The 18340-nt window shown below is 39.5% G+C and overlaps 1 protein-coding gene across 1 annotated transcript; it reads left to right on the top strand.

Moving 5' to 3' along the window:
* Nucleotides 1-217: 217 nt before the first annotated feature.
* On the top strand, nt 218-18087 carry LOC100497191 (alpha-1,4-N-acetylglucosaminyltransferase). The gene is made up of 3 exons (XM_002941920.4): nt 218-694; nt 16097-16527; nt 17323-18087. The coding sequence occupies exons 2-3, from the start codon at nt 16114-16116 to the stop codon at nt 17932-17934; spliced, it is 1026 nt and encodes a 341-aa protein (XP_002941966.3). The 5' UTR covers nt 218-694; nt 16097-16113; the 3' UTR covers nt 17935-18087.
* Nucleotides 18088-18340: the final 253 nt, after the last annotated feature.

Below are 18340 nucleotides of genomic sequence, written 5' to 3'. Positions count from 1 at the left end.
ATCAATGTTTTAGTCCCTTCTCCCCTACCAGTATTTCAAATGAGGCAGAAAGAGAAGAACTGTTTTGCAGCATATAAAAATGGTATTTATTTATACTTATTGAAGAAACAGATTAGGGTTTCTGTGTTGTGTCGGGCTCTTCAACAAATTTTGGTTCGGGAGCCGGAGTCCCCCTTTAATTTTCCTTTTCTTGGAATACTGCGTGGTATACTTCTTGCAATACCAGTAATATGAAACTACAATGTGCATCTTCAGAGGTATAGTTCAGAAATATCACATGTCATGATCTGCATTATGCCTAGAGCTCCTACAGATGAAGAAGACACTAGATCATTGGAAGAATGAAATGTGATGTTTTTAACTTCCTGCTTCCCACTTGTTCATTTTCCCATACACTTGTTTTATTCTTCTTGATCATTTTGCCATTGCAGTAAACAATGAAAGTCACGGACAATGGAAGGGTGAAAAACAACGTTTGTTCTGAGCTCTTAAATCGCATTACATTCGACTTTATGGGCAAACATTGCTCCTCCCACAAGAATGACGTACAACCATTGGCTATATATGGGTATCAGTAATCGAGGTATAAAGGGTAGTCTCCATAGAGAGAAATAGAAACGCCTCAAACACTTTGTGCTTTCCTTGTGGGACTGGTAATCTGGAAATTATCCAACGTTATACTCGATATAACCAGGTATGAGATCAAGTTACTGATGATATTATAAGATTTTGTCTTGCAATTTGCACCAATTTTTGATATTTTACTGAATAGTTTCCCCAGTACAGCAAAAAGAAAATTCATTTTTTTTTACAAATAAGCAAATGAAAATAAAAATGTACGCTTTCCTTCTTTTCCAATCATTTTTGAGTTTTGCAAATTAGATCAATAAGTAAATACAAAGTAAATACAAACATTTGATCTATTTTTTCATTCATTTTTTTTTTTTGGAAATTAGATCAAATTCATGAGAAAGTAAGTAAGAAATTTGTTAAAGAATGTTTTTCATTTTATACATTTTATTTAATTTGGTAGCATTGCCTATTTATAAATATACAAATGTAACCTTTCTTTTTTTCCAATCATTTTTGAGTTTGGCAAATTAGATCAAATTGTAATATTTCTAAAAGAATTGATTTTGTTTTCTAAATGTGATCTCATTTGGCAGCATTGGCTAGTTACCAATAAGTAAATGCCAACATACATTTGATCTATTTTTTCATTGATTTTTTTTTTCGTTTTTGGAAATTAGATCAAATTCATAAGAAAGTAAGTAAGAAATTTGTTAAGGAATGTTTTTCATTTTATACATTTTATTTAATTTGGTAGCATTTCCTATTTTTTTAAGTAAGCAAATGAAAATACAAATGTAACATTTCCTTCTTTTCCAATCATTTTTGAGTTTTGCAAATTAGATCAAATAGTAATATATCCTAAAGAATTGATTTAGTTTTCTAAATCTAATTTGGTAGCAATGCCTAGTTACCAATAAGTAAATGCCAACATACATTTGATCTATTTTTCATTGATTTTTTTGTTTTTGGAAATTAGATCAAATTCATAAGAAAGTATTTGTTAAAGAATGTTTTTCATGTTATACATTTTATTTAATTTGGTAGCATTGCCTATTTATAAATAAGCAAATGAAAGATACATTTGATATTTCCAATTCAATTATTTTTACTGGATTTGTTTATTTACACCAACAATCATTTGATCTTTCTTTCCTTTACAATCGTTTTTTTAATTAATTTTTGCTAATTAGATCAAATTCATAAGAAAGTAAGTAAGAAGTTTGTTAAATTATATTTTTCATGTTATACATTTTATTTAATTTGGTAGCATTGCCTATTTATTAATAAGTAAATGAAAGATATATTTGATGTTTCTATTTCAATCATTTTTACTGGATTTTTTTATATACACCAACAATCATTTGATCTTTCCTTGCTTTACAAAAAAATGTTATTTGATTTTTTACTAATTAGATCAAATTCATATGCAATTAAGAAATTTGTTAAAAAATGTATTTCATTTTCTAAATATGATTTAATTTGGCAGCATTACCTATTTACCAATAAGTAAATTCAGACATACATTTGATCTATTTTTTTATTGATTTTTGGTTTTTGGAAATTAGATCAAATTCATAAGAAAGTAAGTAAGAAATTTGTAAAAGAATGTTTTTCATTTTATACATTTTATTTAATTTGGTAGCATTGCCTATTTATAAATAAGCAAATGAAAGATACATTTGATATTTCCCTTTCAATCATTTTTACTGGATTTGTTTATTTACAGCAACAATCATTTGATCTTTCTTTCCTTTACAATCATTTTTTTAATTGATTTTTGCTAATTAGATTAAATTCATATGTAATTAAGAAATTTGTATTTCGTTTTCTAAATATGATCTAATTTGGCAGCATTACCTATTTACACATAAGCAAATGCAAACATACATTTGATCTATTTTTCATTCATTTTTATTTGAGTTGTGGAAATTAGATAAAATTTATTAAAGAATGTTTTTAATTTTATAAATTATAAACTTTATTTTATTTAATAGCATTACTTATTTATAAATAAGCAAATGAAAACATACATTTGATCTTTCTCAATCATCTTTATTGGATTTGCTTATTTACAAAAACGTAAATTTCCTTTACAATAATTTTTATTTGATTTTTGTAAATGAGATCACATTGATATGCAATTAAGAAATTCATTAAATAGTGTATTTCGTTTTCTAAATATGATCTAATTCGGTAGCACTGCCTATTTACACATAAGCAAATGCAAATATACATTTGATTTTTTTTTCATTTCATTTTTATTTGAGTTTTGTAAATTAGATCAAATTTATTAAAGAATATTTTTCATCTTATAAACTTCATTTCATTTGGTAGCATTACCTTTTTATAAATAAGCAAATGAATTTTTTTTAACATTTGATCTTTCTCAATCATTTTTATTGGATTGGCTTATTTTCTAATGCAATACAAACATAAATTTGATTTGATTTCCTTTACAATAATTTCTATTTGGTTTTTGCCAGTTTGATCAAATTGATATGCAATTGAGATATTTGTTAAATAATATATTTAACTTTTTATATTTTATATAATTTGCAAATTTCCATACATTTGATCTTTTTTTCTTTCAATCATTTTTATTTTATTTGCCTATTTGCCTAAACATAAATTGAAACTTTTTTTTTTTAATTTTCGCATTTTGAAAATGAGATCAAATTTACGTGCAAATACATTTGTTAAATTCTGTATTTTTTCACATTTTTATTTGCATATTAATTAGATCTGATTTGGTAGCATTTACATTAAACATTTTTTAATACTGTTGAAGGTGAGTACTTGGGTGTATAGGCAGGTAGAATAGCGTGTGTGTAAGAGAAGAGAGAGAAAATATTTCAAAATGAATGTCATATTATTTACTTAAACTTGTTTCTTTGATTAGTCTGGAATGATAAAGTTAAACAGAGAGTCCGACATACACAGCAAAAGAAAAAAATCAAACACGCAAGTAAAGTCAGCGCCGGATTTGTAGTGGGGCCGCCCCGAGGCCGCCCCCATTTGGCGCCCCCTATCCCCCCCCCGCCGCGCCAATACGCTTACGTGAAGCCCCCCTTCCCCCGCCCGCCGAGCGAACGCGCATGTGCAAGCGCCAAAGTTGAAGCTCCCATACGGAGCTGTGGGGAGAGTTCCCCATTGCTCCGTATGGGAGCAAAATGTTAAAATTTGCCTGCGGCGGGGCGGCATGCCGCCCCTATGCTTGTGCCGCCCTAGGCCCGGGCCTTTGTGGCCTCGCCACAAATCTGGGCCTGAGTAAAGTACAACATAACCTATAATAAGATAGTTTTATGTCAAAGTCATTTGGGTTGGGCAGAACATATTCAACAGCTTTGAGCATTGCTGAGCAATAACACCCCTCTAAAATGCTACCTGCCATGCTATCAATGGGGATTAAGGAATTGAACAATTCTTTCTACACTAGAGCAATGTATAATACAGGGTTAAAATGTATTATAAACATATTCATTTGCAGTACTTCTTATATATATAATTGTTTTGTAACACTAGATACAGACTTTATGTATCATACTACCATACCCTGTTACTAGGGTAATAATTCATTAGAGAAAGTGGACAATGAAACCACACAAATAAGGGGCTTATTTATCAATTTTCAAAGTCGTGAATTCGAGTTTGTTTTTACCAAATCGATTAAACTCGCATATCAAATTCTCACTTATTTATTAAAGTGGTAAACTAGTGTGAATAAAAGTAACTTGTGTACTCGACTAAACATATGGCTTGACTTTGCCTAGGACAACTCCCATGACTTCTATAGAAACTCCCAAGCTTTTAGATGGCAAAGTTTTACATTCAAGTTTTTGGGGTTTTTGCTAGTGATGGGCGAAATGTTTCGCCAGGCATGGATTTGCGGTGAATTTCCGCGTTTCGCGAAACAGATGAAAAAATTGACCACGGAAAAATTTGGCGCACGTCCAAAAATTGTCGCCGGCGTCAAAAAAGAAAAGTCGCCCGCGTCAAAAAAGAATAGTCACGGGCGTCAAAAGAATAGCCGCGCGACAAAAGAATAGCCGCGGGCGACAATTTTTTTGTTGCACAACATTTTGCGCTATTTCGCGAAATTTTACCCATTTTGCGGATCTTTTGAAAGATTCGCAAATTTTTCGGCGAAACGGAACAGATTCGCTCATCACTAGTTTTTGCGCTTAATAAATACAAGACATTCAATTTTTAGAAACATAACTCGAATTCAAGTTTTTTAAGCACCAAAAAACTGAAATCGAGAAAAGAAATCAAACTTGACCGATGATAAATCACCCCCTAAGTGTATGTTACATTAAATGTGCTGAGTACAAACTCAAGCAATTGCTGTACGACATATTGTTATTGGAGATTATCAATAGTCAGGGCCAACACTTTATGACCTTGATTTACAGAAACACAAATGATCTAACACTCACAACCACTTAATCTGAGGGCTAAACTTCTACCAAATGAAGTTTGTAACCCATTAGCCAGTTATGAGACCCAATAAAGCACTGATATCCATCATACCCAAATGCCACCCCACTTATGATGTGCGGTTTGATGCGGGACCTGTGGGTTAACCATTAAATTAGGGTTGAAATTTGGGTGACTATTGTGGGTTCAGGTTGGGTGCCAGTTAGACTGGGGAAGTACGCTCTTCCTCTGCTCCCCAGGTTTCCCTGTTTTGGAACGTAAGGCGCGTGCAGAAGTAACGTACAGAAAGACATTTTGTGGGTTAGGGTTGGGTGCAGGTTGATTTTTCCTGACCTGCACATCACTACACCCCACCACTTACAACCTGATCCTCTTCAAAAGACTTGTGTGCGCAAGTGTGCGTGCAACATATAACAGGGAAATACACAGAAGAAAAAACAATGCTCATAAGTGTTAAGGACTAAAACCAAGATAGAATATGGGGAAAAACCCAGAAAAAAAATCTATGAATCTATGAATGGAATGTTATTTTGCTAGGGAAACATATGGTATTTACATAGTAACATAGTAAGTTAGGCTGAAAAAAGACATACACCCATCACGTTCAACCATAATGCCTATATATAACCTGCCTAACTGCTAGTTGATCCAGAGAAAGGCAAAAAGCCCTATCTGAAGCCTCTCCTATTTGCTTTAGAGGGGAAAAATATCTTCTTGACACCAAAGGGGACCATTTACTATAAGTCGCAAAAAAAAAGTGGTGATTTTTTTTTTTAGATTGACTATGCGTCCAAAAGGCTAAGAATCAGAATACAACAATTTACCAGCTAAAACTTGCTGAGATCATGTAGAACAGTGGTTCTCAACCTTCCTAATGCCGTGACCCTTTAATACAGTTCCTCGTGTTGTGGTGACCCCCAACCATAAAATTATTCCCAAGACCATCAGAAATATGGGTTTTCCGATGGTCTTAGGCAGCCCCTGTGAAAGGGTCGTTCCACCCCCAAAGGGTCCTGACCAACAGGTTGAGAACCACTGATGTAGAAGTCAAAAGGTCCCTTCCTTCTCTAATGCAGCAAAGCAACTCCAAACCATAACCTTTTCATCACCATGATTTACAGCTGGTATCACTTCTTCTGGTAAAATGGCATTTGTGGTCTTCAGCATATATCTCTTCTGGTACTGTGGCCAAATGACCCTGTGGCTATCACTGCCTTCCAGGTGTTCATCTGCAAACCTTATTCTTGCTCTGATGTACCTTCTAGATGGCAAATGTTTATTCCTGCCTTCCCTGTTGATCTAGCTTGGGCACCCTCTTAATAATGGTAGACTGAGGCACTTTGACATCAGTAGTGGCAAGAGGTCCCTCTAGACCCTCTGGGATTTTTAGAAACTTCTTTTAGAATCTTCAGTTCTGCTCTCTTCTGAACTTGATAGGATGGCTTGGCCATGGCAAGATGGCAGTTTAAAATTACCTCTTTCAGTCTACATATGACGATACCCCACATTTCCACAACAAAGAACAACCAAACTAAGTGTTGAGGCTGAGGTTCCACCAAGATCCTCTCTAATCATTTGGACCTGATCTGCTGCACCTGATTTTAAGGGGGGGCCATCTATTAATGTTCGATTTTGGGTTTGGGATTTTGACGCAAAAATACGGTTTTGTCATGGAAGTCAAACCCACAACAAATCCAAATGCAAAAAGACGCCATCTAAAACCTGTCAAGATCATGTAGAAGTCAATGGCAGATGTCCCTTTTAAACTAGAAGATCTTTCTTTGCTTTCTAGTTTTTAGAAGTTTTCAGGTGTTTTCGATGGTGGCTTTTGTGGGACAATTCAAAAAAGTCTCAGTTTATGTGCAACAAAACAGGAAAGTCATGGTTTTTATGTTTTTCGTTCGTGCTTTTGTTAAATATCAAATATAAGTCAAAGATTGCCCTGGGGGGGTATTTATTCTCTCACAAGACTGTACTGTAATTCATAGGTATTTTGTTTCATATATATTGTTTTTCTAGGTAAACCTGAACGATTCAATCATGAAACGAAAGAACACAAAATATTTGATAAAAATCCAGTAAAAAGGATTAAGTCCTACACCCTGCAGATTCCCTTTGTGTTGTCTACACTACATACCACCTTGATATTGCCCCAGGGTCATTATATGGGAGTGTCTAGATCATGTAACTACAACAATGGATCAAAACGCCACTGGGAAAAAATGGTGGAATTTGTATTTTACCAACAGATATGTCAGATATAAATTCATTGTCTATCATAATAGATGTAAATCTGTTAAATGTTTCTGCTCCTCTTTGTTGCCCAAGGGGACAGTTAGCTTTCTGTATTTATCTGATGCAAAGACATGATATGAGATCATTACATAGTAACACTTACGGCACGGATCCCCAACCAGTGGCTCAGGGGCAACATGTTGCTCCCCAACCCCTTGGATGTTGCTCTCAGTGCCCCCAAACCAGGTAGTTATTTTTGAATTCCTGACTTGGGGGCAAGTTTTGGTTGAATAAAAACAAGATTTCATACCAAATAAAGCCCCCTGTAAGCTGATAGGGTGCATAGAGGCCCCTAATAGCCAATCACAGCCCTTATTTGGCTCCTCCATGAACATTTATGGTGCTTGTGTTGCTCCCCAAGTCTTTTTACATGACTGTGGCTCCCGAGTAAAAAAGGTTGGGGACCCCTGGTCTACAGTAACAGTCCATTAAGCCTATTATTCACTTTAATGGAATCTTCCAAGGGACAGGTTGGTTTGGCCAGAAATGCCTCAAAATTGAGAAAATTGGTTCCTGACCAAATCTGCAAGTCAATGATCATATTTTTTTCCATTCAAGTTAATGACTATCTGCCCGAGGGCTGGATGTGGCTCTCCAAAGGATTTTTATGGCCCCCAGTAGAGCTCCATAGATTTCACTGTATGACATTGTTATTCTAATTTAATCTGGCCCTCGAACGTGCTGTATGTGAGTTAATTGGACCACTACATGTAATAAGATGGACGTACTTTAACCCAATGTGGATCTTTGTGCTTTCTCATAATGGCAAGTCCTGTTTGATGGCCGGGGTGGGTGTGAATTCACTCAAGATTTGAGGGAAATTAGTCGCTATAATATGAACATATGGCTGGAGAGTTGGCAGATAAAAAGATACAAATAGGTTGTATTGACAAGAGGGGTCATTTATTGTGGGCCACTTATTTCTGGAGCCTGGCTCTGCAACTAGCAATGGATGGGCAGGATGGGGGATGCCTTCATGCCTTCCCTTACCCAACTCTTGTGAATACATGGCTCGGGCACAGGTCTTTTTTTTTCCGCAACTGCGCCTATTAGTTCCTTAGAATTTGTAACCCTTTAGGGTGAAGACACACAGAGCTACTAGTAGCAGCAACTTGTCGTGGCTACTAAAATAAACAATGCTGATCATTTACTGATAATCATCTCTACGTGTGTTTTAGCAGAGGCAATTCTCAGTATTGTCTATGGCAGGGGATTTTCTGGAGTTTAGTAGCCGTGTTGGACCTTGCGTGTTGGACATTGGGGGGTTAAAGACTATAAGCAGGATACCTCTTGTGCAAACTGGAAAGGTAGCACGATGATGTGCATTCTATTGTGAAGTTTGTTACATTCTTTTTGGAGAATGGCTGGTATTAGCCAACGGCAAGGAGAATAACCGTTGCCATCTGTATAAAGACTGCTTCTTTGTTAGAGAAATGTAAATAACATACGATATTACAAAGTATAAAACACACTGCAATGGTATCAAGGGAGCGTTAGTTACCCCTTTTATACTATAGCAGTTTATACCGTTCTGGGCAGGGCTGTCTCTGCATTATAAGAGCAGACTTTCTAGTTAAACAGAAGCGTTACCAGGGAAAAGCTTTATTGGAGGGTTGTTTCCAACTCAGCCGCACAAGCAATATGAGATTGGGTGTTGTTGGTGGGGACCAACGGCCATTTTGTGCACTTTGCACATGGGTTTCTGCACTTGCAGCCGGGTCACAGGTCATTTTGGACCACAGAGACCTTCGGCTAGCCCTTTGAGTAAAGCACTGCTGAGTTAGGCAACACTCTAAGGGCATTGGGATGCACTGAGCAATGCCTATGTGTCATTAGATGTGAAAGTAAGGCAATGGTAGGAGACTGCAAAAGGGGGTAGACCTTACAGCTTGTGGTTGCCACTAGTCATTTGTGGGTCAACAAAAAGTCAGACCACACCCAGCCCAACCGGGCAGTTCATCTCTATTTATAGACCCCTTGGGGTAGGGCAGACGCACACTTATGGTGTGGAGACAGATGGTGCTGGAGACAGATGCCAGGCACTGCATGGTTGTGGGTGGAGAGGGCAGAAGGAAGAGCTCCAGAGTCACCATTGGGCACCAGCCCAAGCACATTGGCAGGCTGTGTGGTGCAGCAGTGGAGGGCTTGGGGGCCGAATGCATTGAGCGATAATTATCTCCGCTGGTGCTGGTACTCATGGAGAGTGGGCCCTTTGCTTGGGTTTTCCACTGGGCCCTGCCTCCCCCAGTTGCTGTGCGAATATCCATCTGACCAGGGTCAGACTAGGAGATGCGGGGTCCACCGGGGCTGCCATCCCAGGGGCCCCGCACCCCCCAAAGTGCTTCCTCCGGCTGCGTCCCCCGCAGGGCCCCCCTAACTGTATGACATCCTCCCCTGAACGCGCTTATGTGAAACGCATCAGTGGAGGACATTGGAGGCCAGAGGAAACGCCAATAAGGTTGGATCTGGGCCACTGGCGCCCAACAAGGCCAGGGCCCACCGGGTATTTTCCCGGTCTCCTCGTGGCCCAGTCCGACCCTGCATCTGACCCATGTGTCCCATGGGTTTTGGGCCGGCCCGCACACAACACTAGTGCCCCTACTGAGTTAGATATTATGCCAGTCCTCCAAGGGGTAGTATCCAAGGTGCAACATTTTCTATCTTATTCCGTATACTGTACAAAAGAGAGGGGACAAGCAGCAATTACTGGTCACATGTTTGAAAAAAAAAAACTTCTGATTGGTTGGATTCCAGACCATAATTTAAAAACAAGTCACAAAGAAGATGAATAAAAGTTCATAAGGCAGATTGACATTGGCCTTTGTGATGGGCTTTCCTTACATCTGATCTTCTTTTGTCCTTTAGTTCAAGAGAAAAGCTGTTTTTAAAGAAAGACAAAATGAATAGAATCGGCACAAAATGGGGAGTTAAAGCGAGGGAAACAGAAAGGTAATGGATACATAGTTGGTAACCTAATAGCAGTGGCAACATTGTCCATTCAATATATGAATTCAATGTATGAAAACACAGATACTCGCTTCAAATTCACTGTTTGCCTATAGCGTTGAACCCCACACCTATAGAATTTACTAACCATTCATAATCCAGTAATAACGTCAGCGGAATTATCTACAACAGAAAGAGAACATAATGGCTGAGGGCGTAGAAACTTCACAGTGGAGAATATTCTCGTTTCTTACCTTATTTGTTTCGTGGAAATGAGTTTGTTTGAATTTAAAATAAAAAACATGACAAATGTTAGATAGATAACAATGCGGTAAGTAAAAAAACAAACAAATAAGGTAAGAAACGAGACGCAGTTTGCCTACATTAATCCACTAGTGCTTTCTGACCATTTGGCCACTTGACTTAAGGTGACCCCACTTAGACTGATCATTAGTGATGGGCGAAATGATTCGCCAGGCATGGATTTGCGGCGATTCGTGGCGTTTCGCCATTGGCGGATTGTTTTGCAAAACAGATGAAAAAATTTGCAGCGGAAAAATTCGCCGCACGTCCAAAAATTGTCGCTGCCGTCAAAAAAGAATAGTCGCGGGCGTCAAAAGAATAGCTGTGTGACTAAATAATAGCCGCTGGTGACAAAAGAGTAGCCGCGCGACAAAATAATAGCCGCGGGTGAAAAAATAATAGCCGTGGGCAACAAAAGAGTAGCCGCGAGATAAAATAATAGCCGCGGGCGACAAAAGAGTAGCTGCGGGCGACAATTCATTTTTACCGCACAACATTTTCGCCATTTTGCGAATTTTTCACTGTTTCGCGGATCTTTTGAAAGATTTGCAAATTTTTCGGCGAAGCGAAACGGAACAGATTCGCTCATCACTACTGATCATACTTGGACTTGGCCACTCCATAGGAGCGGCGACAGAGATTGGGTCTGGGCCGCAGGGGGCCCACAAGGTTTTTTCCTATTGCCCGGGCAACCCAGTCCGACCCGGTTTTCGTGCAACAAGTTGGAAAATTCGGAATTTTTGCGACTTTTCCCACGCAGACATTTAGTAAATGTAAGACATTCTTCGAAACAAGCAGCTTCCACAGTTCAGTCATTTTGGTCCCATTCCCTGGCTAATAAGTTGCTGACTCAATCTGGAGTGGCCAAGTCCAAGTATGATCAGTCTAAGGGGCTGATTTACTTACCCACGAACGGGTCGAATGGAGTTCGATTGCGTTTTTTTCGTAATGATCGGTATTTTGCGATTTTTTCATATGTTTTGCGATTTTTTCGGATTCTTTACGAATTTTTCGTTACCAATACGATTTTTGCGTAAAAACGCGAGTTTTCCTAAACATTACGAAAGTTGCGTAAAAAGTTGCGCATTTTTCGTAGCGTTAAAACTTACGCGAAAAGTTGCGCATTTTTCGTAGTGTTAAGTTTTAACGCTACGAAAAATGCGAAACTTTTCGCGTAAGTTTTAACGCTACGAAAAATGCGCAACTTTTTATGCAACTTTCGTAATGGATACGAAAAACTCGCGTTTTTACGCAAAAATCGTATTGGTAACGAAAAATTCGTACAGAATCCGAAAAAATCGCAAAACATACGAAAAAGTCGCAAAATGTTCGTTTTCAAGTCGGAACTTTTCCAATTCGGGTCGGATTCGTGGGTTAGTAAATCAGCCCCTAAGTAGGGTCACCTTAAGTCAAGTGGCCAAATGATCAGAAAGCACTAGTGGATTAATGTAGGCAAACTGATGATGAGCAAATGAACTAGGATATGCCTACATTGTTGTATAAAAAAGATATAGGGAGTAATGTACCACCTATTCCAAAATATAAGGATATAAGAAGTCACCATGGAGTACCATGGAGTTGGCCTGTGTCCGTTGCCTTTCTTTCATTGAGGCGGACTTGATGTCCCACTGAGAGTATTTCTGTATTTCCTGTACTGGGGGGGTCTAGAAGATGTATTAGAACTCATTCTTTCCAAATAACCAACTCTGACAGAAATACTCTCTCTCTCTTTCTACCTGCAGGATTTGTGCCGGAGTCAGTTATATTGTTAGGTTTCCTTTCTGCTGGAATCAGTTATTTGAGTGATCTCTAATGCATCTGCTAGAAAAGGGAGCCGCCCCCTTCCCAAAAGGTGTATTAGACCTACAGTGGTGTGAAAAACTATTTGCCCCCTTCCTGATTTCGTATTCTTTTGCATGTTTGTCACACTTAAATGTTTCTGCTCATCAAAAACCGTTAACTATTAGTCAAAGATAACATAATTGAACACAAAATGCAGTTTTTAAATGAAGGTTTACGTTATTAAGGGAGAAAAAAAACTCCAAATCTACATGGCCCTGTGTGAAAAAGTGATTGCCCCCCTTGTTAAAAAATAACTTAACTGTGGTTTATCACACCCAAGTTCAATTTCCGTAGTCACCCCCAGGCCTGATTACTGCCACACCTGTTTCAATCAAGAAATCACTTAAATAGGAGCTACCTGACACAGAGAAGTAGCCCAAAAGCACCTCAAAAGCTACACATCATGCCAAGATCCAAAGAAATTGAGGAACAAATGAGAACAAAAGTAATTGAGATCTATCAGTCTGGTAAAGGTTATAAAGCCATTTCTAAAGCTTTGGGACTCCAGCGAACCACAGTGAGAGCCATTATCCACAAATGGCAAAAACATGGAACAGTGGTGAACCTTCCCAGGAGTGGCCGGCCGACCAAAATTACCCCAAGAGCGCAGAGACAACTCATCCGAGAGGCCACAAAAGACCCCAGGACAACATCTAAAGAACTGCAGGCCTCACTTGCCTCAATTAAGGTCAGTGTTCACGACTCCACCATAAGAAAGAGACTGGGCAAAAACGGCCTGCATGGCAGATTTCCAAGGCGCAAACCACTTTTAAGCAAAAAGAACATTATGGCTCATCTCAATTTTGCTAAAAACATCTCAGTGATTGCCAAGACTTTTGGGAAAATACCTTGTGGACCGTAGAGACAAAAGTTGAACTTTTTGGAAGGTGCGTGTCCCGTTATATCTGGCGTAAAAGTAACACAGCATTTCAGAAAAAGAACATCATACCAACAGTAAAATATGGTGGTGGTAGTGTGATGGTCTGGGGTTGTTTTGCTGCATCAGGACCTGGAAGGCTTGCTGTGATAGATGGAACCATGAATTCTACTGTCTACCAAAAAATCCTGAAGGAGAATGTCCGGCCATCTGTCAACTCAAGCTGAAGCGATCTTGGGTGCTGCAGCAGGACAATGACCCAAAACACACCAGCAAATCCACCTCTGAATGGCTGAAGAAAAACAAAATGAAGACTTTGGAGTGGCCTAGTCAAAGTCCTGACCTGAATCCTATTGAGATGTTGTGGCATGACCTTAAAAAGGCGGTTCATGCTAGAAAACCCTCAAATAAAGCTGAATTACAACAATTCTGCAAAGATGAGTGGGCCAAAATTCCTCCAGAGCGCTGTAAAAGACTCATTGCAAGTTATCGCAAACGCTTGATTGCAGTTATTGCTGCTAAGGGTGGCCCAACCAGTTATTAGGTTCAGGGGGCAATTACTTTTTCACACAGGGCCATGTAGGTTTGGATTTTTTTTCTCCCTAAATAATAAAAACCCTCATTTAAAAACTGCATTTTGTGTTTACTTGTGTTATCTTTGACTAATAGTTAAATGTGTTTGATGATCAGAAACATTTTGTGTGACAAACATGTAAAAGAATAAGAAATCAGGAAGGGGGCAAATAGTTTTTCACACCACTGTATATGTCAATCAAAATCCGACCCCGACTCTCTGCATAAAGAGAGAATGTAAAGAGACCGGTTGCTGTATATAATAATAATGAAGAGTAACGTGATTATTTCGGAAACAGTGCATAATTAATGATTATATTTAGGAAGTTTAGTCGGTCGGGCTCGAAACCCAGTGTGACTTAGCAAGCTCACATGAGGTTTCAATTATGATTGCTCGAGCCCAAAGGCACTGGTTCTTCCAACACTCCAGACAGTTTAACTGACTCCCACCAAAACTGACCATAGTGTGGCCGAATTTGACAGGACCAGGCCCAGATTTGAAGAGAGGTCACAAAGGGCCGGGCCTAGGGTGGCAGGTAGTGATTAGCGTATCTGTCCCATTTCATTTTGGTGGAAACCACAAAAAATGTTCTCTGCGGCAAATTTTGTTGCCCATTTCACAAAACAATCCACCAATAGCAAACCACTAGTGGTGGGACTTCAGGGGTGGCCTGTAAATTGGGTCCGGAGCACTGGGGAAATGCAAGCGACCTGCGCACCGATCCCCAGTGCTTGGTACAAAAGAAATTTGTTCATGCAAGAAGGGGAGGGGGCGGGGCAATGTGCTGAGACAGGGGGGCGGGGCAATGCCCCGAGACGGGGGCCTAGGGGCACCCAATTTGCAAACCCGGACCTGGATAGGACCCTTATATTGCTCCAATAATAAATAGTTGCCATTTTTTCCCTAAGACACCCACTGTTTTCATGGCCTGTTGTTGTCAAGGATCATTTTTTATTCATGACCATAATCCTCTGGTGTCAAAGTTTCAGTTTATTTGAGTGTTTGCCATGTGTTTTGATGCATTGGGTATGGGCAGTTCAAGTTACAGCTCCTCTACTCTCCTTTCAGAATTGGAGCCGCAACACAAGCCTCACTTCTGAGAAAATGAGAATGGGAAGATAGGGATCTAATAGACACCATAGTTATGTCAGGTCGGCCATGATGGACAAGTTTAGTAACTGAGATTAGTTTTGCCTGCGGCATAGAGGCGGGGCAGACAATATATGATTGAGAGCCATTAGTATATAATTAATATATGATTGAGAGCACATTAGTGCCACCTAGAATGCTGTATTTATTGTGCAGAAAGCTTTACCATACCTGAGTAAAGACCTCTAGAAGCTCCCTCTGTTTGTTTCAGATTGCAGCTGCCATTTTAGCTTGGTCTTCATAGCTTCCTGCTACAGCTCTAGCTTATAGCTCAGATCACACATTCCTAAGGGAGGGGGGAGTGAGTTTTATGAATTCTTATGGGAGGGGGGAGCAGGAGAGGGGAGAGAACTGTGCCGACTCTGTTCCCGGGAATGAAGGATTTTTCTGAGAGAGGAAGTCAGATACCTCAGAACATGTTTACAAAATAGGAGAAAAGAAATCCTGTGTTTCTTTTGATAGAGGACTCTATCCTGACAGACAAATTCAGATTCTGACAGACAAACGCAATCACGAAAAAAACTGAAATGCACCAAATACAGGATCCAGTTCAGGATTTGGCCTTTTTAGCAAGATTCAGATTTGGACAAATCCAAGCGCCTGGCTCAACTAAATCCAAATCCGTAGAATCAGGGATCCCCAACCTTTTTTGCTTGTGAGCCACACACTGATGTAAAAAGTGTTGGTGAGCCACACAAGCAAGAAAAACGTTCTTTGGGGGTGCCAAATAAGGGCTGTGATTGGCTGTTTGGTAGCCCCATGGGGACTGCTGGCCTGAAGGAGGCTCTACTTGGGGTAAAACTGTGGGCTTCCAAAACTTGTCTCCAAGCCAGAAATGTAACAGTGGCACCTACTTTGAGGTCACTGGGAGCAACATCCAAGGGGTTGGTAAGCGACATATTACCCCCGAGCCACTGGTTGGGGATCACTGGTCTAAGGAGAAAGAAAGGCCAGATAAAACCTTATTTGCTCATAACAAGAAGAAGAATTATTGTGTAACCAATATAAGTACCTGACAAGCAACTGTCATTATAGTGTAAATTAAATATTACAAATCCTTGGATTCCTTTGCCAATACATTCTTCTGTTCTCTCTTCCAGTGTGGTCTCCACAAGCCATGTCTACGAAAGTAAAGATAATTTCAGTTTTACTGTGCCTCGCCCTTACTGGCTTTGTCTATAAGACCGCTAACAGAGAGACGGTTGTCAAGTTCATACCGTTTTTCTTCCATGCAAAGTTCACTCCAGACGACATCTTATCCCCGGGAAATGGCATTTTCTTTTTAGAGACCACAGACCGGATGGACCCACCCTCCTTAGTGTTATGTGCAGTTGAGTCGGCAGCCCGTATTAACCCTGACAAGCCCGTGGCTTTCTTCATGAAGGGGTTACCTGATATAAACTCAGCAGAAGAACACACCCAAGCACTGAACAGTTTCCCGACCCTTGCACCTTATTACAATATCTACCTCTTCCCTCTGCGAATGGAGACCTTGCTTAGCGATACACCCCTTCTGCCTTGGTATCAAAAGGTATGTATCTTAATGCACCTTTTATATTTTTTGTAATTCCTACCATCTGAGAGGTGGATTTTGTACAGTTAGAGCTGTACAGAAATGCTTTCCAAGAGTAGTATATACTGACTGACAGTTTCATGAAAGGGTTGGATGCCTCTTCAACAGCTGAGAAGCTTTAAAGTCTACTTCTTGTGCATCCAGAAGGGCATTTTCACCCTTCTGAGACAAACAAAAGCTTCATAAGAAGGCTACACCCTGTATTTTGAGCTATACCTTATGTTCTGGGCTTCTTTACAAGCCTTAGGTCACCTGTTTAGCAGTAAAGAGGGTCTCCAAAGAGGCCCCTAGTAGCTCTCCACCTTCCAACTAATTTTCCTCCTACTATTGGATATATTGTCTGAAAGTCTTGGCATAAGGAGTTTTTGGAGATCACTTGAGCTACAAGCCACAGTATAGAGCTTACAAATTATGGGTTTCTGTATATAAGACCCAAATAAATGATTGTCCAACATGGAAGCTTATTGGTTAGCATTCCTGCCTTGGTATATTGGGGTCCTGGGTTATAGGCAAGAACATGGTATCTCTTGTGTGTGCTTTTGTGGGTTCCTTCCAAGCACTCAGAATTCCTTCCACGCTACCAGAACATACGGCCAAGTGTATTGGCTCCTGATGACATTGACCCTTCTGTATTGAATGAATATTAGACTGTAAGAGACTGATGTGATTGGATAACAATATCATATACTGAACTCTAAAGATTATGGACCTGTACTTGTGTTCCCATTAACTGTGTATTAATTCTATATTTAGGTTAATCCTGTGAAAGAAGTTCACTGGACCCACGTCAGCTCAGATGCCTCCAGGTTGGCTCTGATGTATAAATATGGCGGCCTTTATATGGACACTGATATTATATCATTACGGCCTGTTCCGGAGAAAAACTTCCTAGTTGCCGAGAGCTCTCAGATCTCCAGCAATGGGGTTTTTGGCTTTGACTCTCATAGAGACTTCACTTGGACATGCATGGAAGACTTTGTCAAGAATTATAATGGAGCAATTTGGGGGCATCAAGGACCAGCCCTCTTCACTAGAGTCCTTAAGCAATTTTATTGTGATATTCCTCCGTTCAAGGGCGACGAAGATCTTAAGTGTGGAAACGTCTCGTTCTTAAACCCTCGACGATTCTATCCGATAGAGTGTCGATACTGGATGAAGTTCTTTGAAGTATGGAAAGCGGACCCACCTTTTAATGAGTCTTACGCTTTGCATCTCTTTAATTACGCTAACCGTGGCGAGCGTAGGGTAATGGTTCCAGGAAGCAACACGTTGGTGGAACATCTCTATATGCGGAATTGTCCTGCTACTTATCAAGCTGTTTTGGAGAAAAGAAGTACCCACCTTACTAACGTGCCATTAATCTGAGCAATAATCTGAAATATACAGCAAGGCTGGCTCTTGTATGTAAACTGCTGTACTGGTGTGAAGAGGCGTGGATCTGCATTTGTGTATAGAATGCTCGGGACCTGGGGTTTTCCAGATAAGGGGTCTTCATGTAATTTGGATCTCCATATTTTGTCTACTAAAAAACCTTAGTGGGTTTAATTGAAAAAACATTAATTAAACCCACTAAGATTGTTCTGCCCCCAATAAGGGGTAATTATATCTTAGTTGGGATCAAGTACAGGTACTGTTTTATTATTACAGAGAAAAGGGAATCATTTAACCATTAAATAAACCCAATAGGGCTGTTCTGCCCCCAATAAGGGGTAATTATATCTTAGTTGGGATCAAGTACAGGTACTGTTTTATTATTACAGAGAAAAGGAAA

Source organism: Xenopus tropicalis, chromosome 8 (genome assembly GCF_000004195.4).
Source record: "Xenopus tropicalis strain Nigerian chromosome 8, UCB_Xtro_10.0, whole genome shotgun sequence".
NCBI lineage: Eukaryota > Metazoa > Chordata > Amphibia > Anura > Pipidae > Xenopus > Xenopus tropicalis.
Note: the sequence above shows the minus strand (reverse complement) of the source record. Positions and strands in the feature narration are given on the sequence as shown.